The sequence below is a fragment of the Nomia melanderi genome, chromosome 11, assembly GCF_051020985.1.
Source record: "Nomia melanderi isolate GNS246 chromosome 11, iyNomMela1, whole genome shotgun sequence".
Lineage (NCBI taxonomy): Eukaryota > Metazoa > Arthropoda > Insecta > Hymenoptera > Halictidae > Nomia > Nomia melanderi.
Window position 1 is genome coordinate 1,232,303 of NC_135009.1, and position 26,408 is coordinate 1,258,710.

General features: G+C 38.1%; 2 protein-coding genes and 1 long non-coding RNA gene across 5 annotated transcripts; 2 read left to right on the plus strand and 1 right to left on the minus strand.

Moving 5' to 3' along the window:
- Positions 1–1,711: 1,711 nt before the first annotated feature.
- LOC143175060 (uncharacterized) lies at positions 1,712–9,472 on the minus strand. Its single transcript, XM_076371988.1, has 2 exons — positions 9,027–9,472; positions 1,712–2,757 (listed from the first exon to the last, which is right to left on the minus strand). The coding sequence occupies exon 2, from the start codon at positions 2,620–2,622 to the stop codon at positions 2,275–2,277; it is 348 nt and encodes a 115-aa protein (XP_076228103.1). The 5' UTR covers positions 2,623–2,757; positions 9,027–9,472; the 3' UTR covers positions 1,712–2,274.
- A 310-nt stretch (positions 9,473–9,782) lies between these two features.
- LOC143175061 (uncharacterized) lies at positions 9,783–12,586 on the plus strand. The gene is made up of 4 exons (XR_012999679.1): positions 9,783–9,907; positions 10,392–10,689; positions 11,512–11,711; positions 11,896–12,586. It is a non-coding gene; the product is annotated as an uncharacterized LOC143175061 (long non-coding RNA).
- A 333-nt stretch (positions 12,587–12,919) lies between these two features.
- On the plus strand, positions 12,920–25,904 carry LOC143175076 (uncharacterized). 3 transcript variants are annotated; one of them, XR_012999699.1, is made up of 10 exons: positions 12,920–13,068; positions 15,558–15,677; positions 15,817–15,934; positions 16,751–16,997; positions 19,342–19,440; positions 23,023–23,113; positions 23,216–23,361; positions 23,675–23,807; positions 23,872–23,985; positions 24,052–25,904. XR_012999699.1 is itself a non-coding variant. In XM_076372112.1 (9 exons), the coding sequence occupies exons 1-9, from the start codon at positions 12,928–12,930 to the stop codon at positions 23,917–23,919; spliced, it is 1,143 nt and encodes a 380-aa protein (XP_076228227.1). In that variant the 5' UTR covers positions 12,920–12,927; the 3' UTR covers positions 23,920–25,904. The 3 variants fall into 3 exon arrangements, 2 of the variants coding, with proteins under 2 accessions (XP_076228227.1, XP_076228228.1); XM_076372112.1 differs by having other exon boundaries at positions 23,872–25,904; XM_076372113.1 differs by lacking the exons at positions 23,023–23,113; positions 23,216–23,361 and having other exon boundaries at positions 23,872–25,904.
- Positions 25,905–26,408: the final 504 nt, after the last annotated feature.

A 26,408-nucleotide genomic window follows, 5' to 3' on the forward strand; every position in this document is an offset into this window, starting at 1 on the left:
ACGGCTTTCCGGTGATCCAACCAGAAGAATCTCTGACGAACTTTGGCCAGCGTCTTCTTGATTCCAAAATGGCCACCTGATGGTGCGTCGTGGCATTCGGCACAACCAGAAGCCAAGAAACTTGCTTCCCATCGGCAGATTCCCATTTCCTGCACAAGAGACCTTCCTTGATTTCCAGGGAATCCCAAATCGCCCACAAGTATTTCGTTTCCGGCGAGGAAGACGAAAGTTCCGGCCAGCTTGGTTTCGTTCCTTCTTGTTTCTTCAAGAATACCAAGCCAATTTCATCGTCTTCCTCTTGAGCTTTTCTCCACTCGTCTAACTGTTCGTTTCTATATGTGGTCCTGAGGAGACAGTGTTCGTTTGCACTCTCTTTTTCTTCCAAACGGGAGCAACGCTTACACTGTTCCCCACATGGTCTTCTTGAAAGGCTATCCGCATTTCCATGTATATTTCCTGCTCTGTATTTAATTTCAAATTGGTACTCCTGTAATCGTTCGATCCAACGCGCCGTTTGACCTTCTGGATTCTTGAAATTCAGGAGCCAGGTCAGAGCTGCATGATCTGTGCGGATAAGGAATTTTCGTCCATAAAGATAGTGATGGAAATGCTCTATGGACTTGACTATGGCCAAGAGTTCCTTTCGGGTCACACAATAATTTCTCTCTGCTTTCCCCAGCGTCTTGGAGAAATACGCGATGACCCTCTCCTCTCCGTTTTGTATTTGTGACAGGACTGCTCCGATGGCAAAATTCGAGGCATCGGTATCCAGAATGAAGTCCGCGTCCATCCAAGGGTACGCCAAAACAGGTGTCTCTTCTAATGTCCTCTTCAGCGCTTCGAACGCCTCTTGACACTCTTCCGTCCACACGAAGTCCATCTTCTCTTCCGTCAGTCGGTGTAGCGGTCGTGCGATAAGCGAGAAACCCTGCACGAATTTTCTATAGTACGTGCAGAGTCCAAGAAAGCTTCGTAGTTCAGTCTTGTTCTTGGGAATCGGCCATTCACGTACCGCAGAAATCTTCTCCGGATCCGTTTTAACTCCTTGACTGGATACAACATGTCCCAGGTATGCCACTTCGTTGCGGAAAAAGCTACATTTCTTCGGGTTCATCAAAAGCTTTACTTCGCGCAGGCGGGTGAACACCTCTTTTGAGCGTTGTACTTCCTCTTTGAAGGTTCGTCCATAGACAATTATATCGTCCAAGTACACTAGACAAATCTTCCAAGTCAGATCAGCGAGAACAGTTTCCATGAGTCTTTCGAAGGTAGCTGGAGCATTACACAGCCCAAATGGCATCACTTTGAATTGCCACAATCCAGAGCCTGTGCAAAATGCGGTCTTCTCGCGATCCCTTTTATCGACAGGAATCTGCCAATATCCACTTTGGAGATCAATTGTTGAGAACCAAGAAGATCCAGAAAGGGCGTCCAAGGTGTCTTCTATCCTGGGCAGCGGATAGGAGTCCTTCTTGGTGATTTCATTAAGTCGGCGGTAATCGACACAAAAACGGGTACTTCCATCCTTTTTCTTTACAAGGACAATTGGCGAAGACCAGGGGCTTTTCGACTCTTCTATCACCCCTTGCTTCTGCATCTTTGCCAATAATTCGTCAACTTCGGCACGGCGACAGAACGGTAAACGTCGTGGTGCCTGCTTGATCGGAGCGTGATCTCCCGTGTTGATCCTGTGCCGCACGACCTCACACTTTCCCACTTGCTCGGGATTTTCAGCAAAAACGTCTTGAAATTCTTGTAATAGTCGGCGAAACCTCTTCCTTTCTTCTTCAGTAAGTTGTCCGGAACAACGGAAGTACAAGTCCTGCAGATGTACAGGTACGACCGCCTCCTCTTGTGATTCTTCTTGCAGGAACAGCTCCTCTCCATTAATAGATAGCGTACCCGAGGCGAAGTCAATTTTACTCGCATACTTTTGGAGGAAGTTGCTTCCCAAAATGCATTCTTCTTTCATGTGTATAAGTAAAAATTCTTCTTCCGTCTGGAAGTTTCCAATTTTCAGAGGGAATCGCTCTTTTCCGAAAATTTTCAGATTTTCTCCCGAAACCGAGAAGACTCTCACGCTTCCTACACCCGCCGCGTTAAGTGTTTCCCTGGGACCGAACTTGTTTGCTGATAACAGATTTACGTAGGATCCGGTATCAATGATGATCTTGCACTTTCTTCCATTGATGAATCCCTCGATGCTCATCTTCTCCTGAGGGTTCACTCTTCGGACGACGGGGGTAGGAGAACTTGAAGTCGGAGGCTCCCCCATTACTCCGACCTTTTCCCGTTTCCCTTCTTCGGTTTCTCTGTTTTTCCCATCCGACAATCCCGTTGAAAGTGTCCGCTCTTCCCGCAGACCCAGCACTCCTTCTGCTTCTCGGGCCTCTTCGAGGAACCTTGCCACCTGGTCCGACTTCTGTACGTCATGTCCGGTCGATCATCCTGCGAGGTGCCTTCTCGAGCCGCATTGCACTCAAAAACACGGGGCACAGATTTTAGTACCCGCACTTCATCAGCGGTGACCTCTGAAGTGCTCTCGACGGCTTCGATCTCCAGGGCACGAATAACGGCAGCCCTGAGAGATGCAAACCCGCCGAGTCTTAACGCTCTTTTCATGTCTTCGTTGGCCAGAGCTGACACGAACTGGGAGGCCGCCAGTTTGTCCCTGATCTCGGCAGGGCATTCACAAAAGGCGGCCTGCGCCAACCTTTCTATCTCCCTGGCCAAATCGGAAATGGACTCTCCTTTCCGCTGTTTGTAATTTTGGAATAAAACGAAATTTAAATTCGTTAAATTTTTCGTTCCATAACGGAACTCCAGTGCCGAAACGATCGCGGTGTAATTCTGTAAACTACTAGCGAGAAGGGAAGTGAGTACACTACGAGCCGAACCCTCCAGCGATGAAACCAAGGCCAACGCCTTCCTTGGTTCATCCCACCTGTTCGCTGCAGCCACAGCCTCAAATTGAAGGTGGTACTCATTCCACCCATTTCTTCCATCGAAAACGGGTGGTCTCACGACATATCCCAGATCCGGTATGCCGCGAGGCCCGTTGTTGCCTTCAACAGGAGGAGTCGACTGCACAGCTGGCTGAGACGGAGCCGCGAGTCCGAACGGGTCAGCCGTTACGGAGTCGCGACTTACAGACGAGGTCACCGTTATGATCCTCTGTGCTAAAGTCTCTAAATTGGAAGTGATAACCAGTTGGTTCGCTTCCATCGCTGCGATCCTTCCTTCTAAGGCGGCTTCGCGGGCTACTAGGGCCGTCCTACAAGAAGCTTCCCTCTCTTCAGATAGGACCCGCCATTTCTCCATCTGATCTGCGAAGGATCGCTGTTGGTTGTTAAGTTGTTCGCTTAAACTTCGTTGGAGAGCTTCAAACATATTCTCCAATGACGAAGGAACATCTTCCGTGGGACTCGCACGGCTGCGTGTCCCACTTCTGACACCAGTGTTGCGCTGGGCGGGTCCTGGGGTGCTCGCCCGCGACATGTTTATTTACAATGTTCTTATTTACACTAATATTTACAATTTCATACAAATATTACAGAATGTAGTCTATAGCTCAACACGTCTATTCTCGTCAACGTTCGCTCAAAGACTACTCGTTTGTCTTCGTTTACTCTGACCAACTCCTTAGCGACCAGTTTATTTCAACCCCCTTCAGATCCTAAGGGTTGGTTCAGCCGTGCGTGCTAGAGGGACGAGTTCGATACATCGCAACCTCGTTAATTCGATGTATCGCAACAATATGTACATGTTACTCCCGTTCATTGTTAGTTTTTTATATATTTATGTAGGGACGGAAAACGTGCCACCCTCAATTCGGAGGGTTTGACGATCGGTGGCGACGCAGTATCTACATTACAGTTCTTAGTTCTCAAGGTATGAATGGACGACTGTTTCGGTGTGTAGCTGGTGTCGTGTGGAGGCGAGGTGACGCCGTTGTGTTTAGGGAAAGTGTGACTGCGGACAGAGCGATTTCGAGTAGCTGAGGGAAGGATGTTTAGAACCGAATGACTGGAACGTGAGAATAACGTGATTTGGAAAGTGTATACGTGACGGCAAAAATGCTAGCTATGGATGTAAGAGACAGGGTGCAACTGAGAAGGGATGTGTATGATGAAAAGGAAAGAATGATTAGGGATGACGGTCAAAAGTGCGTGCGAGTTGAGCGGCAGAGCAGTATAGTAGAAGACCGTAAGACTGAATAAGCTATGAGAGTACTACGCGAGAGTATATTGCAAGCGATGTACCAGATTACATTCTCTTCATTTAACCATTTAACTTTAATAAACCATTTTCTATACTTACTAAAACACGCGAGTTATTATAATTTGGCACACGATCACGTCCTACGTTTATAAAAATATATTTGAAGAAGTGTATGCATTTACCTGCCACGGTCGACGATTGCAAACTGGACGAATTAGTTATTAACATTAGCAGCTAGGAAAACCCAAGAAGGGAGGGGACTGTGTCTCCCTTCCACAACCATCTAGATCTAAAGGGGCCAACCAGAACGTCTTCATCCCCGCGAAGACGACATTGCGGAGGTGACGTCGAAGATGATTCTGGGAGGCCCAGTCAAGTTGATACACACAGTTGATACACACAGTTGGATACACATAGTTAGAAACACAAGTTAGAAACACAAGTTAGAAACACAAGTTGGAAACACAAATTGGAAACATATAGTTAGACAAGTATCAACTCACATAGTACATAGCACAGAGCACGGAGTAGGAAGTAAGGATTACAAAGTATCAAGTAGCAATTTCGATCAAGCGCATAGCACTAGAGTCAAAGTCCGCTTCACCTCCTATTCATTTCTAAGTTTGTTCCCGATCATATCGGGTGGTCCTTCGAGACATACAAGTTTTATTAGTCGGCACACCACGTGCAAACGCCTACAAAGCTCGACCACCATTACGGTAACCACGAGTACCTAACAAAGACTATAACAAAAAATCGCAAAAATACTACCGCTACGCTAGCCATTCTTTCTTACAGTTACACCCATCTCACTCGAATCTTAACCTTTCATCCAAAGCTAAAATTCACACGGTTACGTACACGCTTCATTCTCTTGGTCCCAGTCGATCGATCCGAAACACTCTCCTTTCCCGCTTCTCCAGACCCAGGACTTTTCCACATGCAATCATTCTTATTTCCAAAGAAACCGGTACCATTCCGTCGCAATGTGGGTATATTTGAAAAAAAGGTTTGAAAAAAAATATTTTTCTATGAGAGAACCTGTTACGTCACAGATCCGGCTCGAAGGACCAAAAATGTGACGTCGCAGCGTGGCAACCTCGATAGTTGCACGCCCGTACACGATTATTAACGCGGATTTAATTCCTCGGCTGGGGTTGTAAATCCCAGCTTTAACTTTAGGTCTCGTTAATACTCGCGACGCTTCGATTTCCAAATTTCTTCAGAAATCGACTGATTCGATTCTGATCTCCGAATGATTGAGATCAGACCACCGGTTTCTCACGATACTGAGAACCCGTTTTGATGTTGCGCGTTTCGAGACGAACGAATTCTCGAATTTCGAATTGGATGCTTCTTCGGAGTGTGAAGCTGGAGTGTAGTTGTCGCGAACGATGGACTGAATGTGTTTGTTCCTAACGATGGACTTAATTGAATGTGTGAATGAATTAATGATATCTCGTTACTCCGAACGGTTGAGTATCTGAGAATATCGTCACTCCGAACGGTTGAGTGATTCTGATTCGGTTCTAACTTGTTACTGATCTGAGTAACTGATTAACTGATGCGAGTGCGATCCTGTAGGTGTTTTTATACAACACCTACAGGTTTTGTGTCGAGTGCGCTGATTGGAAAGTCGAAAATGCCCAATCGGCGCATAATTCCAAATTCGGGGGCGTCTTGGACGACGTCCTTTGGCCAGCCCTCTTGGTGCAAGTGTTAGTGTGTAATGTAGGTCAATGGACCAAAGAAATTGTTAATTTTATGTATCTGGTTTGTAAGGCCAGATATTTATTGTAACTTGGATGCACTGGCGTACTGAATAAGTTTTGAATAATTAACAAGGCTTGGCTTGATTTATCGGACTGTGTGTCCCTTTATTTTGTTGTTGATAATACTTGTCTTAATACTATGATGGTGCTGTCTTGATGAACTCTGGATAATTTGTACAATCGAGCGTGTCTTATACTAATTGTGGAGATGAGGGTGTGTACTGTTTCGTGTGTATGTTAAAAAGTGGGAAATATTTTCGTCCAATGAAGTTGTTGGGGGTTGAATCTGCTGTCTTGTGGTCACGCCTTGTAGGGTAAATCGGACAGGTCAAGTCAGGTATCGTCAGTAGGAGTGTGGAGTACCGTTAGGGTGTCGTGAAGCTAAGCCGTCCTTTGTGTCTTGAAAATGTCTGAATTTGTTTGTTTTATGATGTCTCGAATGGTTAGGGTTTTATTTAATGTGTCCGGGCCTTTTTCTCTATCGTAAAAACTAAATGTTCCTTGACTATGCAAACGGGACGATGAGGGTTATTTCTTAACTGTATGTATTCTTAACAGCAAGGGTGAGGGCAATGGCCACGTGCGAGGGATCCTCGAAGATTTGCCGATGCCTTGGAAATTTCCTCCAAGTTGACTCATGTCTGGCGGAACCGTTACGAACGAGGTTCGAGTCGACCCTTCGGAAATTCCCGGTTTATGATATGGTCGGTTGTCTGTACGAACGAAGTAAAAAGTCCAAACTGTTGTCTGGACATGCGCGGATTAACTAAATGATTTTATCATGGTTTAGGGTGAAATTGCCCCCTTGTAACTAAAACAAATAAACCGAGTTCGAAAAAAGCTAATCCCGAAAATAAATTTGTTGGCACGTCCATATCATAAACGAACCTTCGAGGATTTTCGCCGTTTTGTTCCGCATCCGACGGAACAATCATGATTATTATGAAAATTTATAAAGCAATTAAACATTATATATGTAGGAAGAAGAGAATATTTTATCGGGAACAATATAATTGTTTCACCACGGCTCACAATAAAACAGTCAACGTCAATCAAACAACGCGCACACTCTTTATATACTCGGATGGTCTTGTCTCACCCGCACACTTTCCAGAACATTCTTTCATTACCATGCATCATTAACATAAAAATCAATATAGAGAAAATCAATTTGATCTAGAATATTCCAATGCTTTGTACATATATTCAAAACGCGCTCCCACACAGTCGCGTCGTTCATCTATTGTACACGCATTCATCACTCATCAATACATCTATTCTCGCACTCAAATACATTTATTCCCACGTTTATGTATATAAGAAGTGACCAGAGTTCAGTTCTACACAGCGCGTAGGCATGGCTCTGAATAGCCGTGGCCGGCGAGAGATGGCCGTGTGGCGCCAAAATTCTGTGCACGCGCTATTTAGGGAGATTTCCATAACCTTTCCGAAAGAAAACCCGATTGCACTATTTCTACGTGGCATGAGGGGGGTGGGGGAGTCGGAAGGGTTGGATTCGTCTTGAGAGATGTCTGCAGAATCTAATGGTACATAGCAAATTCATACCAACCAATCCACTTTCCGCAGAAATATAACAGAAGTGCGTTCAACGGACGTGCATTTACGCTTTTTCAAATTTTGATCACCATTCACAAACATTTAATGATACGCAATATTCAAAATTTTTATAGCTACATATTCGGGTAGCTCTCCTCTATTTTTTGCGACAAATTTTAACCGCCTATCCTTTCTAGTTTTCACGTAACACTTGGTTGTCTGAAAAATTCCACCGTTTTTACAAAAACCCAACTTTTTGGAAAACTGGAAGTGACCCAGCAATTTGGTTTTCGGATTCGTATTTAAGGTCAGGAATTCTATAAGAATCACCTAGTGATTATGAAAACACTAAACACCATTTAAATTCGCGGAGTTCAGTTTAAAATTCTCAACACAATATTATAGCGCAACGGGTTAACCCCTTAAGCGATACGAAAATCTTGAATGTTTCATACATGTTTTGTTCCTTCATAGCAAAGATACATAGGAACAATTAGGAATTATTTGGCATCAGAATTCTAGCATTGCACTACTGTTAACTTATTTATATTGTTAAATATTTTTAGTCAACATCAATCATTTTGCATATTGTAATTTATTTCAACCAATTGAAAAGCGTCAGTCATCGGTGACCGAATTTTTCCGGCTCGGCCCGAATCTGAAATATTCGGGTACACGCAAATGAGTCTATCTACTTTTTGAGAAAAGATGCTTTGTAGACCCACTGTGTGTGTATGGTGTTATGGCAAAGACATCAATCACTATAAAATTTCTAACGTCTACTATAATTGTGGCTAAATGCAAACAAGATGAAACAAATAATTTATCAACAATATTTTGTATACATATTTTGTATGTTTTTGTCGTTTCATAAATTTAGCAAATTCGAAGTATCGCATAAGAATGGCATGTAAGCAGATTAGGTTTCATAGCTTGTACTGCGAATTGTTTTTTAGATACAAGTGTATATACGTATAATTACTGAGTAGACTTTCAAACTTCATTTTCTTGGGAAGTAAGCCTCGGCCGAAAACCCTTTATTATATATTTTTGTTTCTTTTTTAAAGGGAACATTGGTAATACTACAGTAAATTGATACTAGGTTATCTTTCAAAAAATTGACACCTGTTATAGAACGGTTAGTAAACGTATGCATTAGAAGGGACTGCATCGGTGACCTTGAGTTTAACATCTGTTGTCAGAATAACTTATTCTCCATACGTTAGGGTGACCCTTACTTTTTGATCACAATATTTTTCTCGGGACAATTCTTTAAAGAATGTTACAATTCTAGGGCGAACTGAAAGCTGCAAGAAACCGCACTAAAAATTGTGTACTTCTTTTAGTACTAATCTAAACTTTTATATAAAATAAGTCCGACAGCTAACACTTGTACCCATTACATGTAAAACCCTTCTCAAAGTAAATGAAATATGTAATGCTTATGACAAAATAAAATAATCAAAATATACTTACTATAAAATTAATTTTACTTTCACTTTTTCGGAATTTTATCTTCAAGACAATGTCTCCGAGTACACAATCATCATCGATGAATAGTACTTTGGATTTTAGAATTTAGAAATGCTGTCACAGTAAACCAAAAATTTTTGTAAAACTATTATAGTGGGGCTACTATTATCATAGATATTGAAAAGGTGGATCTTCAGTAAAAAGAGAATTAGGAAACAATATGGACAACACGTAAAAATACAACTTAATACCACGAAGGCCAACACACGACTCTATCACGCACAAAAATGTTCTTCTCCGCTGTCTCTTACCAAAATGTCCTTCTCGCACGCATTCCCACTCGCTTTTAACACACACCCCCATTCGCTCTGTCTTTCTCCCCTTGCACCCTTCTCACACGCATCTTTCGCCCATAGTCAAAATTCACGCAGTCACGTACACGCTTTTCTCACAGTTCAGTCGCTCAGTTCCAGACACTCTTCCTCGCATTCTTTCAGCCACTCGAGATTTTCTAAACGCAGTCACACTATTTTCCAAACATCCCGGCGCCGGTCCGTCGCAATACGACCTGGTCGCGCTTACGCACGCACAACAAACCATTCATCCTACAATAAATATTCTAGATACTTACTTATCACACTTACTTATCAGTAGACTCGCATTTCCTTCGTTTGCCATCTCGTGTACAATGCACGATGCACGCGTGTTTCGGTACGATAATAGAGATTGGTATGATTGGGGCTCCATTTTCTGGGCTGGGATGGAGAAAAAAAGGGGTTTGCTCCTCTCCTGTCCACGTTTTTATTGTGTAAATATACAAAGTTTTCCTAACCTGAATTCCACGGTTTACTGTACAAACTGAAAGTGTTTAAAATTATCGCACCGTAAGTTTTTTCAATTTTAAATAGAATGGGTTTCATGGGTGTATAGAATTTTTGAGAATCACAAAGTAAAAAAATCTGCCCCTCCCGTGCACCTCCAGTACGAGAAAGGCTAGCCTTACCATTTCTAACTCTATTGCCAAATTCCGGGGTGTCAAACTGCCACCCCTCATTTTAATGACTTCCAATTAGCGATTCAAGCTCAAAAGTCACAACAGGAAGGGAACTCTCATTCACGACGCTTGAGCCAGCTCAGCTTCGACACGTGATCGCTGTTCTGCAAGAATTTTGTTTTAATAAAATGAAATGCAGAAACATAATTTCGGGGCACCCTTTGTATTAACACTAACTTTTTTCTCTACCGTTCCATCTTCGTCGTATACTATTCCGTTTCCATTTTTTGTTACTACCGCGCGGCCGGTGACGGCCACGTGTCGTAGAAGTGAAGGAATCCCCTTGTCTGTCTAACTGTTTAGCTTGTCGACAGTGTGCCAACACTCCAGAGCTGGGCAACAAATACTCAACAATGCAACCATGCCATGCATCGTTCGGTGGTTCCGAGTCTACCACTCCCCGTTCAAACACTTCTTCAATACAGAGAAGAGGATCAGAATATAAAGGACAGAATCACCCAGCGATCCAGTGTGGTCAGATCAAGACTTGTCCCTCCGCCATTCCTATCCCTTTTACGACTCCATTCCTCGTCAGCGGGCATCCTCTAATACCTAAGCAGTCTAGGTAAACCTATCACGTGAGATCTCCCGCGCAACAGGAACTTTTAACTTGTAAGTTTTTGTCTGCCAACAATCTCTTAACATTTTGAGTACCAGGCATAAAGTTTTCGAACTAAGAGAGTATTTTTACTTTCCCATTCGTTGCACACGGTAAAAATATAATACGACAAAGTCAATAGTGGAAAGCGAGGGTAAAAGTTTCACGCTTTATAACGAGCTTAACATTAGATTTACAGACATTTATCGTACAGCTTGTTCTACTGTTTTTGTAAAAATCGACATTCCTTCGTTTAGATTTCGGAAAGTAGAGATTTAAACGTAGACGATTAGGATTCATATTAGCGTACCCACATTAATCAAAATCGACACAAACATTCAGCAAATAATGTTTATAAAATACAGTAGGAGTCAAAGCGACTCGTTCCGTAAATCTAGTGTTAAACATAATATTGGCCGATTCTTTACTACAAAGCTACAAGAGTTCAAAGACCAGAAATTTCTCGATTCCAATACTTTGATTCTTCAATTTTGTGCAGTGACGTGGGTGAGGTCCACTCGCCGCACTCGGCCCGATTGTTATGACAGTTCAGTTTCGCCACGTCTTTGTTACTAGCCCAGACACCGTGTAATGAAAGCGGACGATCAATTGATTAAATATAATATTCATACGATGGATTCACGTGTAGAAAATTGATAATAATGTAATAGATGATAGACTCAGGTTTGTGGAATAAATGAATAAAGTCGATAGAAAATCCGATAAAGTAAATACAAGTAGGAGAATAATTATACGATTGTAGTCCGCGTTCGGGCACAGTTTGAAACACAAATGTTTCACAGTGAACAGTAACTTTTTGCATTACTGAAATATAGCGGCCGGACCGACGAAAACTAGTCAGTAAGAGCATGAGTTGGTGATAAAATTTTCTAAAAAAAGGAACATCTTACAAGGAAATCACAAAACTGGCAAACAGAAGCAAGTCAACTGTACATAGTACTTACAGTGTGGAGCATACCTGGTTCAATAACTAAAATTTGTGCTTAATTCTTTATTTTACATCATGAACAGTAAGGTATGTAAATAATCATAGCAATAACATACTGCATTGTTCAACGGAACATAAACACTTTCCAAACATCTCCTTTCGTTTGATATTTCAAATATACAATCAATGATATGATTTTAAGCCACATTTTCTGTATTATGGATTTCTTAACTTTAAAAAAAGTCTAACGTTTAGCCCAAAATTCTTTTAGTGGTGCAAGGCGTCGAAGGGAACAACCAATCCAAGTCGCTCCTCCCAAAAAGAACAAATCTAAACGGTACCGTCCCCGAAGCAACCGGGAAAACAAATAGTCAGATCAAATCACGAAAGCGCCCGACCAACACAAATTGTATGACTTATAACTATTAAAATTTTTGTTAAACTGCCCACGCCGTAAGAACGTACTTATTGTTATCTCGATCCATGTATATTTGACTAAATCAATTTATTTAGGGTAAGTTGGGAAGAGATGGCCTATTTCTTTTAAAGAACTGTTACATCGGAAATATTATTAATACCTAAAAACAGAAAAATACATTTATGAAAGTAGATACATATAAAATATTTAGTTAAATAGGCCTTTATGCAAGATTTAATATAACACTAAATACATTCGAAAATATAAATATTTAACAATGTAAACGCAATCAGGCCATCTCACTTGGAATTATCCTAATGGAGTCGCAAGGCGATTCCAACAGTACTCGCGCGCACATCTAACCATATATACCTTTCCTTTACCTTGCAATGGAAATTCAATTAATATTCTTCAGCTGTAACTTAAAAATATAATTAAACAGACAAATAAAGAAAAACAGAAAAGTTCGACTATGCACTATGCACTGTGCTGAATAGTTACACAATAAAGAGAAAAACAATAATGGGAAGTCGCGACTAACACCACGTCTGCTTCCACTCTGACACATGCAATACTCAACTAAATTCTGCGCATTTTCTTTGCGCAACGAAATAGCAGAGAGAAAAATAAAACGTTAAGAATCCCTTAGTTTCCTGGTGTCACCGGAATTGAATGTTTCATAAGTCTTTCTCTAGCTTTCAAAAATTTCTTGCAACATGCTGATTATATCGATCGCTCCCAAACAGTAGACATCTATTTGAACGGAATAGGATAAATTAGTTTCTTCCCGACAGGAAGTGAACAGTATGAATAAAATATGATGACGAACTGTAGTTGAACGATGCTACAGATTTACCGCGCAGACGTTTTCCGACATTGGGCGAGATGGACATGTTCCGGAAGAACTACAGAGCCTATTATTCTGTGATGTACATCACCGGGCTATGGCCCTACGACAACTCCATCGTAACGAAGATAAAGAGAGTTGGTTTCTGTGTACTCACGCTCAGTAGTATAGTAATCCAGGTAATGAGAATGCGAAACTAGGCAAAGCGCAGTTTTTCTTACAAAATTAAATAATTTTTCGGTTCGCAAAATAGAAATCATTTTGCACTTGTTCGGGTAATTCAATCTGAATAGTTCTATGTGAAGTAACGGTCGACCCACAATTTTCGGTAAGCTTGGTAACTTTTAAGGCGAATATTTACATATGGTAATGACATCCTTCCGTGAACACAATTTCGAAAATTGTCTTAGTAATCGAGTAATATTCCACGGAGGTATTCTCAAACTGATTAACTTACTGAATCAGTAGTATTTCTCCGATTGGGAAATCACATTGCTGAATTTAAACATTTGTTTCAACGTAACAACTCAGATTGGTTACACTAATCAGTAATGGCGTTAAATCTGACTGAATTGTTAAGGAAGGATTCTCGTGTAACAAGTATAAAAAGTCGAATATTTCTGCAGACATCGATAGTAAAATACTTTCAACTTTTCAAATTAAACTTGAAAACACTTAAAAGCATTTGCAAGTCGTATTCGAGAAAGTAACGAAATCAGAAAATTGTTTAATGTAATAAATTAGAGGCCAGCCACACTGGAAACACAATGAAACCGCCAGACTTAAAAAGATGAATATGTTAGATGTGTTAAAAATTAAATGTATTATCGACTCAGAAACGTCAGTAAGAAAGTTAACCTTATATAAACCTAAATCGAATTTCATTGTGGAAGGCGAAAGTAGAAAAGAAAGTAGAAAACTGTAAGTATATTGAAACTTCATCCGTGTTTTTCACGAAATCGACTAATAAACTTCAAGCAGTGTTCGTATTATTCGGAATACACTTCTCTGGGTATCGGGCCTCCGATCACTATTTTATTTTCTAGTCATGATGCTTTTGTAAAGCATAGTAAAACAGATTATCTGTCGAGAGAAGTAGGGGAAGGTAGGGTAAAATGGAACGGTTCTTTTTAAAATGCAATAACAAAATACCTCGTGTAATAGACGAAATCTTTTGAAATTTTTTTTGGAACTCTTAAGTGGACCTTTGGCGATAAGGAAATACAAGACTTTTCGAAGGAATATATCAAGTTACGAAGGGAAGAAGCATTTGTCAAAGACTTGAAATATCCTCTTCGCGAAAATGGTAGGGTAAAACGGAACATCCATTTAAAGCCACGTGCAAATACGAAACATTTATTTTTCTCCATTGAAAATTATTAACTGACATAAATAGGCTGTAAGTATAGTTTATTTTGTAAACAAAAATCACAAATGAATGTGTCATTTTGCTTTCCTGCACTGGTGAAATATTCATAGGCCCAGCGTTGACACTGTAGGCACTAAATTCATTCTTCTTTTATATAACTAAAAGATTTTTTAGAATTCATGTTGTCTCTTTTTTATTTTCTTTCCGAAAATGGCTTTCTTCTTTTCTTTTCTTTATTTTTTACATTTTGCTGTTTTGAGACTACCATTCTCATTGTTCATTTTAAATTTTTTTACATAAGCAGGTGACGGTAACATAAATAAAATAAATAACTTTGTGACTGACTCGTGTCCGATCCCGTTTTTAGCGATCCCAAGAGCAAAAGAACAGACATACGCGTTTATTTATTTACTCACTCCCACACTACGATGCAGCATACAACAATTATTGGCATTTCCTATTCTTCTTTGTATATAAACAGTAGCGTTCTACCCCACACTAAAATGTTCCTTTCGACCCGCGGGCCGTAATGTAGACAAAATTTTAAATCTAAACGTCAGCCTGAAATAAAGAAACGTCTTACATGTGAAAGGGGCGGATTAAGGAATTATATTCAGTACTACAGTTACCGTTTGCAATTTTTTAATCTAAAGTTTAAATGTATAACATCCAATTTTTTCACTGAATAACTTTATTAGACTTATTACGTCTATGTCAAGCGTCTCTAGCTTGACACGAGCACGCTATCTACGAAAAACTTTGGTGTTCCGTTTTACACTACTCTCCCCCATGTATCCGTTCGGAATTGTTCGACGTGTATAATTTCTCACAATTTGTGTTAGAAACAGGTTCAGTCTTGACAAAAACTATATAACATCAAACACTTTGTTCGATTTTTACACTCTTCTGAGTGTAACAAGAGCAATACTGTACGTAAACAATGAGTACATCCTTGAAAAAGATAAATATAATTGATCGCCTCTTGAAATGAAAATGTAACATAGTAAAGAAAAATTGTTTTTATTTATAAATGTTGGTATTCTCACGCTTGCATAGTAACAATTAAAGAAATAACTATTTTGAACAATTATTATCATTGCTTCCATTACACGAGCATCCCCCCTTAAATGTTAGCGGAGTTTGGTAAACAAATCTTTCAAAACTCTTACCTTCCGTGAAAGAATTTCAGTTGCGATTGTTTCATGAATCAGTGTGTGCTTCCATGTTTACGAACCGGTTTGACCGTAAAGTATAATTACCTCGCGGTTTTGAAGGTTCTAAAAACAATGCACTTTTCAGGCGTCGACGATAAGAACGGTAGAAACCACGTTGGAGAACGTACTTGTGCTGTTGTCATTCTTGTTACCAACATTATTGTTTTTCTTGCGATACGTTGGTTACATCACCAACTTTCCAGTAGTAAGTTGGAAAACACGTGAATGCTTTTTACGCTTCATGGTGTTCCATAGTGTCTGTTGAAATAGTTGCTCGGGTGAATTATTCTATCTGTTATGTACAGTGCGTGTAATTTTGCTGTTTTATTTTCATGTGGCTTCAGTTAAAAGTTGGGTTCGAAAACATACAAAACGATTGCATGCGTCTGAAAGATCCAATCGAAGCGGATTTGTTAATGAAAGAAATAGCACGATCGAGACGCGTGATCCGGATACTAGTAGGTAAAGATGTATTCGAGGGACTGCTCTTACTTATCTTATTACATCACTAATAAACAATCATTCAATTAGTGCTTCTGCAAAATTACTGAAATTTTTTACGTACAATTATTATCGAAAGGAAATAACGACGAAACGTTTCAACACACTTATAAATGATATATTTATACAATGTAAACCTTCTTCGTTTAAGCTCAGCGTTGCTCAGCGTCAAGAAAAGTTTTCTTATATTTTATATTAACTTAAAGCCAAAACGTATAGCAAGATAAAGTGGGAAAGAATTCGACCAAACCTAACGGAATCGTAAGTACGTCACTCGATAGCTCTCTCGAAGAAGACACTTCCTGATAAGTTTCAAATCACCACCCCTCTTACAAGGGTAGTTACAGAGTGGAAAGCATTTTGTGGTTCAGGCTCGAATATTTTTTGTTCTGCTTGTTAACAGTTTATAAATATCAAAGTACATGTATGTATTTGTTATATATTTTCAAATATTCTGAAGGCGGGTAGAGAGCAGACAGTTGAAAATGTTAAAAATCGGTGTTTTTTTCATTTCATTTCACCCTGAAACTACCGTCGTAAGAGAAGTGGTTGTTTCAAACTCGATAGAACAGTTTTTCTTCGAGAGGAGTATGGAAAAATATCAGTACAGATTCATTTGGTTTGGTGGCATTTTTGTTCCCCTTGTTTTTAATTTGACAGTTTGGTTGGGATTTATTAGCCAACACTACCTTCGTACACAGATACTTGTATAGAAAACTATTAACGAAGCCGATTCTTGTAACAAATACTCTAAAATGATATAAATCACGATTGCAGCCTTATCGTGTGTGACAGTAATCTTCGCCTTTGCGGCCCTAATGGTTCCTACAATATTGCAGTCTAAACTTCAGATACATTATCTAAGAATCATTGGATTCTTTTTCAACCAGAGTGGTAGGAAAGTAAATTTTATCTGTTGTAACGTTGTACTGGTAACCTCGGTCGGCGTATTATCGTTATCGTGCACTGAAGCGATACCTGCAGTTTTTGGTTGCTACATAAGTGGATTGTTCCAGATCACCAGGTACTTTGCAAAGACGTTTTTTAATCGTTTGCTCGCAACTTTCAAATAAATAATATATGCAATGAATTGTATAGCAAGGAGACAGCTATCTTAAATCAGAATTCTTTATTTTTATACAAAAACATTGTCAAGTACACATTTTCATTTTGACAAATTCACTTTGAAACTACTGCAACACTAAATGATCGTTTGGATTATTTAGATTAATAATTATTTATTTGATTTACATTACCGATACCTCATTGGTTTTGATGACGTTGAATTATGTTGTTAGCTCACCATTCTAAACAACTTTTAATAGATACGTATGTGGCATCAGTACTTAATTTGAATTTTTGATGTACGGTCAGGGACAAAATGAGGATGGGCAGGAGGTGATAGTACAGGTCAATGAATTTTAAACAAATTGGAGCTAATGTTATATGCGTAAATTTTGTTTATTACACTGAATTTCGTGTTTACGTCTGTGTTTGAATGAAAGAAAAATGAAAAATGAATGAAAAATGTGAACAATCCCAATGCAGTCTTAACAGTTGCGAAAACTAATGTCATACGATCTCTTCAGTGGCGATTTAGGCTTTACAAAGTTAACATCTTTTCTTAACACGTTGAACGCCATGGAAATTTCGGTCATATTTTGCTTATGAACTGTATTGAATTTTTAAATAAAATATTAAGTTATATTCAAGTTTCTTTTTAATTTTATATATTTTGATATCGTTTCTTGATGTTTTCGGTGCTTTGTAACGTATACAGCTATTCTTAACCATGTGTCCCTTGAAAATATTTTGTTACAAAAATTAACGTGTACCACATATGGTACACGTGGCACTGAAAGTGTTAACTAGTATCGTGACGTCGAAAACTGGATTAATTACAAACCAAATTCGGTGATTAGTTGTGTCGGACTGTTGTAATAGCATAGGCTATCGTACTGTTGCCAGAAAGTAACGTATATTTATAAACATCGTGGAGAACACCTGTAAAAAATTTATAATTCATTTTACTGTCGAAAAATTAAGAGGTCGTGAACGATAACGGAGCTGTACCGTACAAGAAACCCATGTCGTATGCTTAAAAAATGTCGAAAATACACAACTTTCCCCCAGAAACATTGCAGAATGGATTTCATGGTATGAGATTAAGACATCAGTTGAAATTGATGGTATAATGAATGTAGATAATACACTGATATATTAAAAGATGATTGACGGCAAACCATTTTAAAAATGGGGGTCGGGGAAAGTGTTTTATATTAACAAGACAATTATTCGAATCGTACCGGGAAAAAAATCAAGCAATTTTGAAGTCGTAATTCACGCAAAGGCAGAAATTTTATATAAAATATTGATTTTATTACTTATTTCATTTATAACATATTTTAGTATGTGTTCACGTATTTTGTCCATCGACAAATAGGTGACTTTTCAGTATAATATCGTTTACTTGTACTAAAATGGAGATATTACTTTCAATTATTCAGTTAGATGATTGAGGTTGAGATTATTGAAATTACAAACATTTATTTGCAATCGAACGAAAGCCGTACTCAATGATTAGTATTAATATGTAAACAAATTCCATTTGGCTCAATACTGCGAGAGAATATGACAGACTCACCTAAACATTTATTTACTATACACAGTACAAGTAATTCGGAAAATGTCCGAAAGCCCCTCAAAAGTTATTGTTTCGAAGGATTGTTTTTCGATGGTTTATAAATTGAGCCTAACTTAGAAAGAATAAAGATACAAACTTGAAAAATTGACGTGCATATTTATTTATATTTCAAAAATATCTCGCAAACATTTACATTTAATACAAAATATTTCTATTAATGCATTCGTCCGGAACATGTAATTATGAAATAAAATGAAATATCATACAAATATTACATTTACCATTAAAAACTAACCGTTCTAGATAATTTCATAATTGTATTACGTATTGTAAGGAAACGTATTTAATTTCCAGGTACCTCCGTAAATGTATTTTCAGAATATTCGCGCTTAAAATAAGGTATAATTAACCAGGTAGTAACTTTGATGATACAAAGAATTTCTGTGTAAATATCTTGATACACGTTCACAAAATGGAACTAAACATACATATCAAGTTTTCAGTTAGTTCGTATCTTTATTACTTTCGATTAAAAATAAGAAATAGAGGTTTTTTTTTCTTGTTGCTTAGTTAAAGTTTTCTCGTACATTTCTTATTAAAGTGAAGGCAAAACCTTTCGATCTACCTTTCGGTACTAAGCGAACACGTTGGTTAAGTTAGGGTATGAAAGAAGAAATGTGCGAGCAGTAATGTTAACGATGTCGATATGTTTCTTTTCCCCTAGTTACCGACTGGAAAACGCAATCAACAGATCGACAAAGTCAGATAGGCCCATCGAGATAGACGTACGGTCAACCGTGGAAATCCACCAGAGAGCTTTGGAGTTGGTACCCTCATTCACACGTTAACCTTTGGCGAGTCTCACTCTTGACCACAATTTCGAATCAAAAATGAATGTCACGACTGAGACTTTAGGTTACAATCTCAGATAGAACATAAATATCGAGTGAGACCGGTGACTTTCTCCGATCATTTCTCTACATTTTTCCTGTCACTTTGATCTTCCTTATCAGTGGCGACCGCTATAATTATGGCTCGGCATAAAATTGAACTTCAAAGAGTGATTGGTTGATAAGAAACTATAATATTTATTTTTCTTTGCTAATTATACTGCAAACAAAATAAATACGATTAAAAACTAGCGAATGTAACATTATAGTAGGAGAGACTGGGATCAAATATAATAAAATTTAGATTACGTTACACGAAAGCTATCATTTTTACAACTATAATTTTTGTGCCAGATGTTAGACAGTTATCTGACATACTAGCTTCGTTTAATGCTAAGCAATGTTTAAGGTATTAATAAAAAATCGAGACTGGAGGAAGCAAACCTGTATGCGGTCGGAAGTCACGTAATCATTTTTCTCAAATTATTACACTTATTAAACGGAACTTTAACAGTCTATGGGTGTTATATTGCCACAACACACGGGAGGAATAATCCCGACAAGAGGATGGGATCTTGTCTGGATCCAGGAAAAAACCCAAAATTGCTCAGATTTCGTGTCTTATGGAGTTACACATGGGCAAATCCGAATTGGAAAAACGTGGTAGAGGTTTTAATTTGATGTTGACGGTTGCGATATTAGGATAATTCTACTCTTCTTCTCGGTTGATGGACTTTAGGAAATATTTGGTAGTAAAGAGGGGGAAACATTTGGGCCTAGATGATTAATATTTGGGGGTTGGAGTGACTAAAATCCGGGATGTCGGACTGCCAGTTATGCTTACACTTCGTCAGAAGTACATGAGGTTCACAAACTGGTCAGATTTACAAGTAGACCCTGTCATAATGCTAACGGAGTATTTTGGTATGCATAATGTTTTCAGATAGGGATGATGAACACCTTTTCAGATGGACGCAGACATGGTATGATGTCATGATGGAAATGTTGTAGATAGAATTAAATCAAAAATGATAGTAATAGCAATAATCGTTATACCGATAATAATAATAGTGTGGTAGGATGTAACAATGAGAATAATTGAAATAATTGTTATTCATATACAAAATGACTCCAACTTTTTATTTTTGATTGCGCCAAATGTAACCATCAATGGAATTTTTCATATTTTCTGTTGTTTTCTCGTTATTTGTATCTTCGATTATACATTGTGATGTAACGTTTTCTCATTTTTCTTCAATCTTTTAATTTATACAATTATATATATCAGCGTCTGAACTTTTCCCGAGGTCTACAAGATGAAAATGTTTGTTATACTTTGTAAATGTTCTACTGCTTTGATATAAATAGTACAATTTTTATAGTCATTTTCCATGAGCTAAGCATCGCGTGGAAAAATTGAATCGTAATTATCGAAAGAATTTTAGCAATTACAAATGGCAATCAAAGAGTTAAAGAAAATTGTGTACTTTTGCTTTAACTATTGCAAGTACATTGCTTGACCCTTAATTATTACCATTAAATCGTAAAGTTTGTCCTTCAGTCCTTCATGGAAACTGTTGAACATTCCTTTATCTTTGTTCATGTGTGCCGTCGCTCCACTGTCTAAACACCACTCATTCGACAGCATAGAGATAGCACTATATGCTTGCGCTATCATTGCATCTTTTTCACTACTCCTTGACGTTATAAATCTCTTTTTGTTCTTGCAGTACTTAGCTGGGCGACCAACTTTACCACGCAAATAACATTTAACAGAGTACTTACTATTATATGTATTTTCTTTAAACAAATTGTTGTCAACCTTTCTTATTTCCACTTCCAATAACTTCACTTTTAAGTCTTCTAGTGTAGGCATTTTCTCACGAGACTCATTTGCTATGCTAAATGTTTTGTATTCGCTTAGCAATGACATTAATAAAATAATGGGCAATACGGTATCTGGCAATTTAATTCTCGATTCTGCAAGTTGTTCAATTTTGTGGATAAAATCATTTACGTACTGTGTTATGCTTTGATTTGGTGGTATCTTCATCCTATATAACTGCTTGTATAGGACGCATTGCCGCATGGGGCCTTTTGACTCGTGCACATTTTTTAATGCATCCCACGCCTCCAGTGAGGGTGCAGCTCGCTTAACGTGGTTAAATTGGGTTTTATGTAAACTCAGGATGATCAAATCAAAGGCTTTCTCATCCTTGATCGCCCATTCGGCGGCATTTGCTTCCGTTATTATAATTGTACCGTTTACATACCCCCATAATTCGTTGAAACGCAAGATACTTTTCATTTGTATCTTCCAAGACTCGTAGTTGCCGTTCGTCAATCTTTCAATCTGTTATGTATTTGCGAGACTCATCATTTTTGTTGCTTTCGTTGTGCCAACACGTGGCATGCGATTTCACTTAATCTCACTTTCCGTTCCTTTTTTTTTCTCTTTAATTTTCTAAAGAATTATTTTAATCATTTACATTCTGGGGCCATAACGTGTTTGATTGTTTTATTAAAATATGTATTAATGTAAGCGCAATGTGAATGTAAGGATAACCGGTCGCAGGAATCGATCAAGCACACGTGCACACACAATATACGACAGGGAACGCATAGTACATGTTTTACGCGGGAACGTCCTCCGCCACACGACTGGCAGCCCAAGTGAGGGCGTAGCAATCACGCTATCCAACAGTCAGTAACAGAAATTTAAAAAATTGGAAGATCTTCCTTTCATAAGAGAAAAACATAAAAATGAAAAATATTCAGTTCGCCGCAATATCTGAGGAACTAATCAAAACATTAACCAAAACTTAAACATTCTTTTCACTGACATTGGAGCTAAATGTATATTAATAACAAGTTTATAGAAAATATTTCTATTCTGAGTTTCTACTACTATTTTTTCGCTGTTAAATCTGAACTTAGTCGCCTCGCCTCGATCTATTCTATTTCACAACAAGTTTTCTGATCGTTGCCCATGTTGTTACATCAGAAATCTGCAGTAATTAGTTTAAGGTGTTCTACATTTTCATCGGTAATGAGTATTAGAAAGGCGAAAAATTAGCCGGTCGCGAATGTATTAAAAATATTATCAAGATTTCCTCTATATTTGGCTAATAGCCCTCTATTTTATAAGTAACTAAAATGAATATTACTAAAAAAAATCTCAATTATTACCTGTTAGTTGCGTGTTTATATCATTATGTCACAAATGCATGTATTTCAACTACAACTTTACATCATATGTTCCGAATGGATGGTAATATATACAATATGTTTTGAATTATTTACAATGTATCACTTTCGCGCCCTGTTACATTTGATCCGAGTCTCCCCTAGTCGTAAATAAAATTTGTGTCGAGCCACACTAGACAAAGGAGTGCAAAGGGTTAAAGCAATTACTGTTGACTGCACGTTTCTTTGCGATTTAATTACGTGTCTTGTTTGTTTTGCATCGAACGATCGTCAATACGATGGGACATTTACCGAACTCGTGAACGAAGAATGAACAAACAAATCGAGACCAGTATTGCGATACCGTATTTAGTGGCTATCATAGCAGTTATCATATCGTTCGCTATAAATTTGTATCGTGTAAGTATCGTTAGGAGATCATGAGAAATAATCAACAACCGTGATTTCACTTTATTGTTCCATCGAAGGAAACATAACAACAATATTTTTGGCACACGACAGGTCTACGTGGTGTTGCAGAACAAGCACGAGATAGATAATGTGGTCATCTCCTTACTAATTTTCTTGGTGCATTTGATGATTATGCTCTTGAATAATTATAGTGGACAGAGAATGATAAACAATAGCGTAGATTTCTTTCATAATTCGTAAGTCAATTATTCCATTTAACAGACAGTTACTATACCAGGCGAAAAGTTTTCAGTTAAGAAGGATGAACGTCTTGATATCACGGCTACTAATTATTTATACGAATTCATCGTCCCTTTAGAAGTTTACAGTATTAATATCGCAATTGTTGAACGGTCAAACAGTCGATTGAAATATTCATTCCTAATTGGATATAAAATTGCGCTTGATTACGTAACCACCTTTCAACACCAATAATCACACGAAAAGATTTATAATACGGGAACATGTGCCATATGAAAGATAATGAAACAACGCTATTGAATGAAACAGGTACGATACGTTGTGGTACTGCATGCCGCTGAGATCGCAGAAACTCTTGCTGTTTATAATGATGAGGAGCATAAGCGAAGTGAAGTTGAATCTTGCCGGCTTATTCACTCCGTGTTACGAAGGATTCACAACGGTAATTCGTCGTATTTATATATTGTTTTATCCTCGAGCACAGATGCAATAAGTTTCTGTTTCAGATGATGAGCTCGTCCTTCTCGTATTTTACCGTCATCTCCTCAGTGTAGTCGAATGTTTGCCTTTTCGATGAAGATGCGCTCCATTAACAATTACACTTGCGCGTACTGTTCTGTGTGTGTGAAAAATATTTCTGTGCACTAATAGAATGTATTTTGCTTAACAACCAAAACTTGTTTCAGAGCATTGGGCTCCTTATAAGTTTACTCCCGAACACTTATTGAAATTTGGACGGGATGCATGTTGTCCCATTGGCCTAATAATACATGTAATCAGAGCCACAATTTCACCTAAGGATGTGAAGATTATTCACCCTTGGCAGTATGAATTTTATTTACATCTTGCGGGTAAGGTTATTAATGAAAAACTTATTGGTGAACAGAAAGAGTTTATTGTTTCTAGCGGTAGGACGATTAGCCAACGCGTCCGTCCTAACGCAGAGAATTGGCCCGAAATACAGAGATAAATTCTATATTTCATGCTTTTCAGTATTTTGCTTGTGAAATGAAGATCTTTCAATTTTTTAAAGTATTTGTTATTGATATTGAGGTTGAACGTGTATTAATAACAAATTTATAAACACAAACTTTCATTCGAAGTTTTAACTATTACACTGTGGAACAAATTTTGACCTATGTTAGTTATTGCAATAACCACTATGTGATTCTTATAGAGTTCCTTACAAAAGTTTAAAAAAGGGTAGATGCGCGTACTTTGTATGCACTTCTGTTACATTTCTACGAAAAGTGGGTTGGATTGCACTAATTTGCTGTGCACCATTGAATTTTGCAGACATTTCTGAAGAGGAACCCCTCCGCGGGAAGCGTGAGAACGGTTTTTCTTTCGGACAGGTTAAGAAAATGTCGGTGAAGAGCACGAGCACGGAACTTTGTCGCCACACAGCCATCGCTCGTCGGCCATAGCTATGCAGGGCCGTTACTACGCGCTGTATAGACCTGGATCCCCTTCACTTCCTATATGTATATATAATGTTTAATTGTTTTATAAATTTTCATCATAGTTATGAGAAAGCTTTTCCCGATCGTTCTGTTTTAAATAATTTGCTGTTTAATATGTGAATACACATATACGAGTAATATTCTAACGATGATTAACACTAAAACTATCGAATCAGTCAAGATTGCCGGTATAAATTATATTATCTATCGATTATTAATATCTTGAAGGTAATAAATATCTGAAATGTTTTTGAAAATTAATTAAGTTTACTGGAACTGTAACGAATATTCGGGTACACTCAGTAGTTTTAGTGTTAAATTAAAACTACTTCAGCAAACATCCATTCTAGATTCTACTTTGTGTAATAGTTTTTTAAGTCAAATTTAATACTCTATTTGAATTCAGAATATCATTAGCTGTACCATGTAAAAAACCGATTACAATGATGTTTTTGTTTTATATTATGTTATATTAAATTATTATATTAAACATCCAAGTATTTAAAACAAAACGATCGTGAAAAACATTATCATGATTATTATGAAAATGTATAAAACAAGTAAACATTATATATGTAGGAAGAAGAGAATATTTTATCGGGAACAATATAATTGTTTCACCACGGCTCACAATAAAACAGTCAACGTCAATCAAACAACGCGCACACTCTTTATATACTCGGATGGTCTTGTCTCACTCGCACACTTTCCAGAACATTCTTTCATTACCATGCATCATTAACATAAAAATCAATATAGAGGAAATCAATTTGATCTAGAATATTCCAATGCTTTGTACATATATTCAAAACGCGCTCCCACACAGTCGCGTCGTTCATCTATTGTACACGCATTCATCACTCATCAATACATCTATTCTCGCACTCAAATACATTTATTCCCACATTTATGTATATAAGAAGTGACCAGAGTTCAGTTCTACACAGCGCGTAGGCATGGCTCTGAATAGCCGTGGCCGGCGAGAGATGGCCGTGTGGCGCCAAAATTCTTTGCACGCGCTATTTAGGGAGATTTCCATAACCTTTCCGAAAGAAAACCTGATTGCACTATTTCTACGTGCCATGAGGGGGGGGGGGGGGGAGTCGGAAGGGTTGGATTCGTCTTGAGAGATGTCTGCAGAATCTAATGGTACATAGCAAATTCATACTAACCAATCCACTTTCCGCAGAAATATAACAGAAGTGCGTTCAACGGACGTGCATTTACGCTTTTTCAAATTTTGATCACCATTCACAAACATTTAATGATACGCAATTTTCAAAATTTTTATAGCTACATATTCGGGTAGCTCTCCTCTATTTTTTGCGACAAATTTTAACCGCCTATCCTTTCTAGTTTTCACGTAACACTTGGTTGTCTGAAAAATTCCACCGTTTTTACAAAAATCCAACTTTTTGGAAAACTGGAAGTGACCCAGCAATTTGGTTTTCGGATTCGTATTTAAGGTCAGGAATTCTATAAGAATCACCTAGTGATTATGAAAACACTAAACACCATTTAAATTCGCGGAGTTCAGTTTAAAATTCTCAACACAATATTATAGCGCAACGGGTTAACCC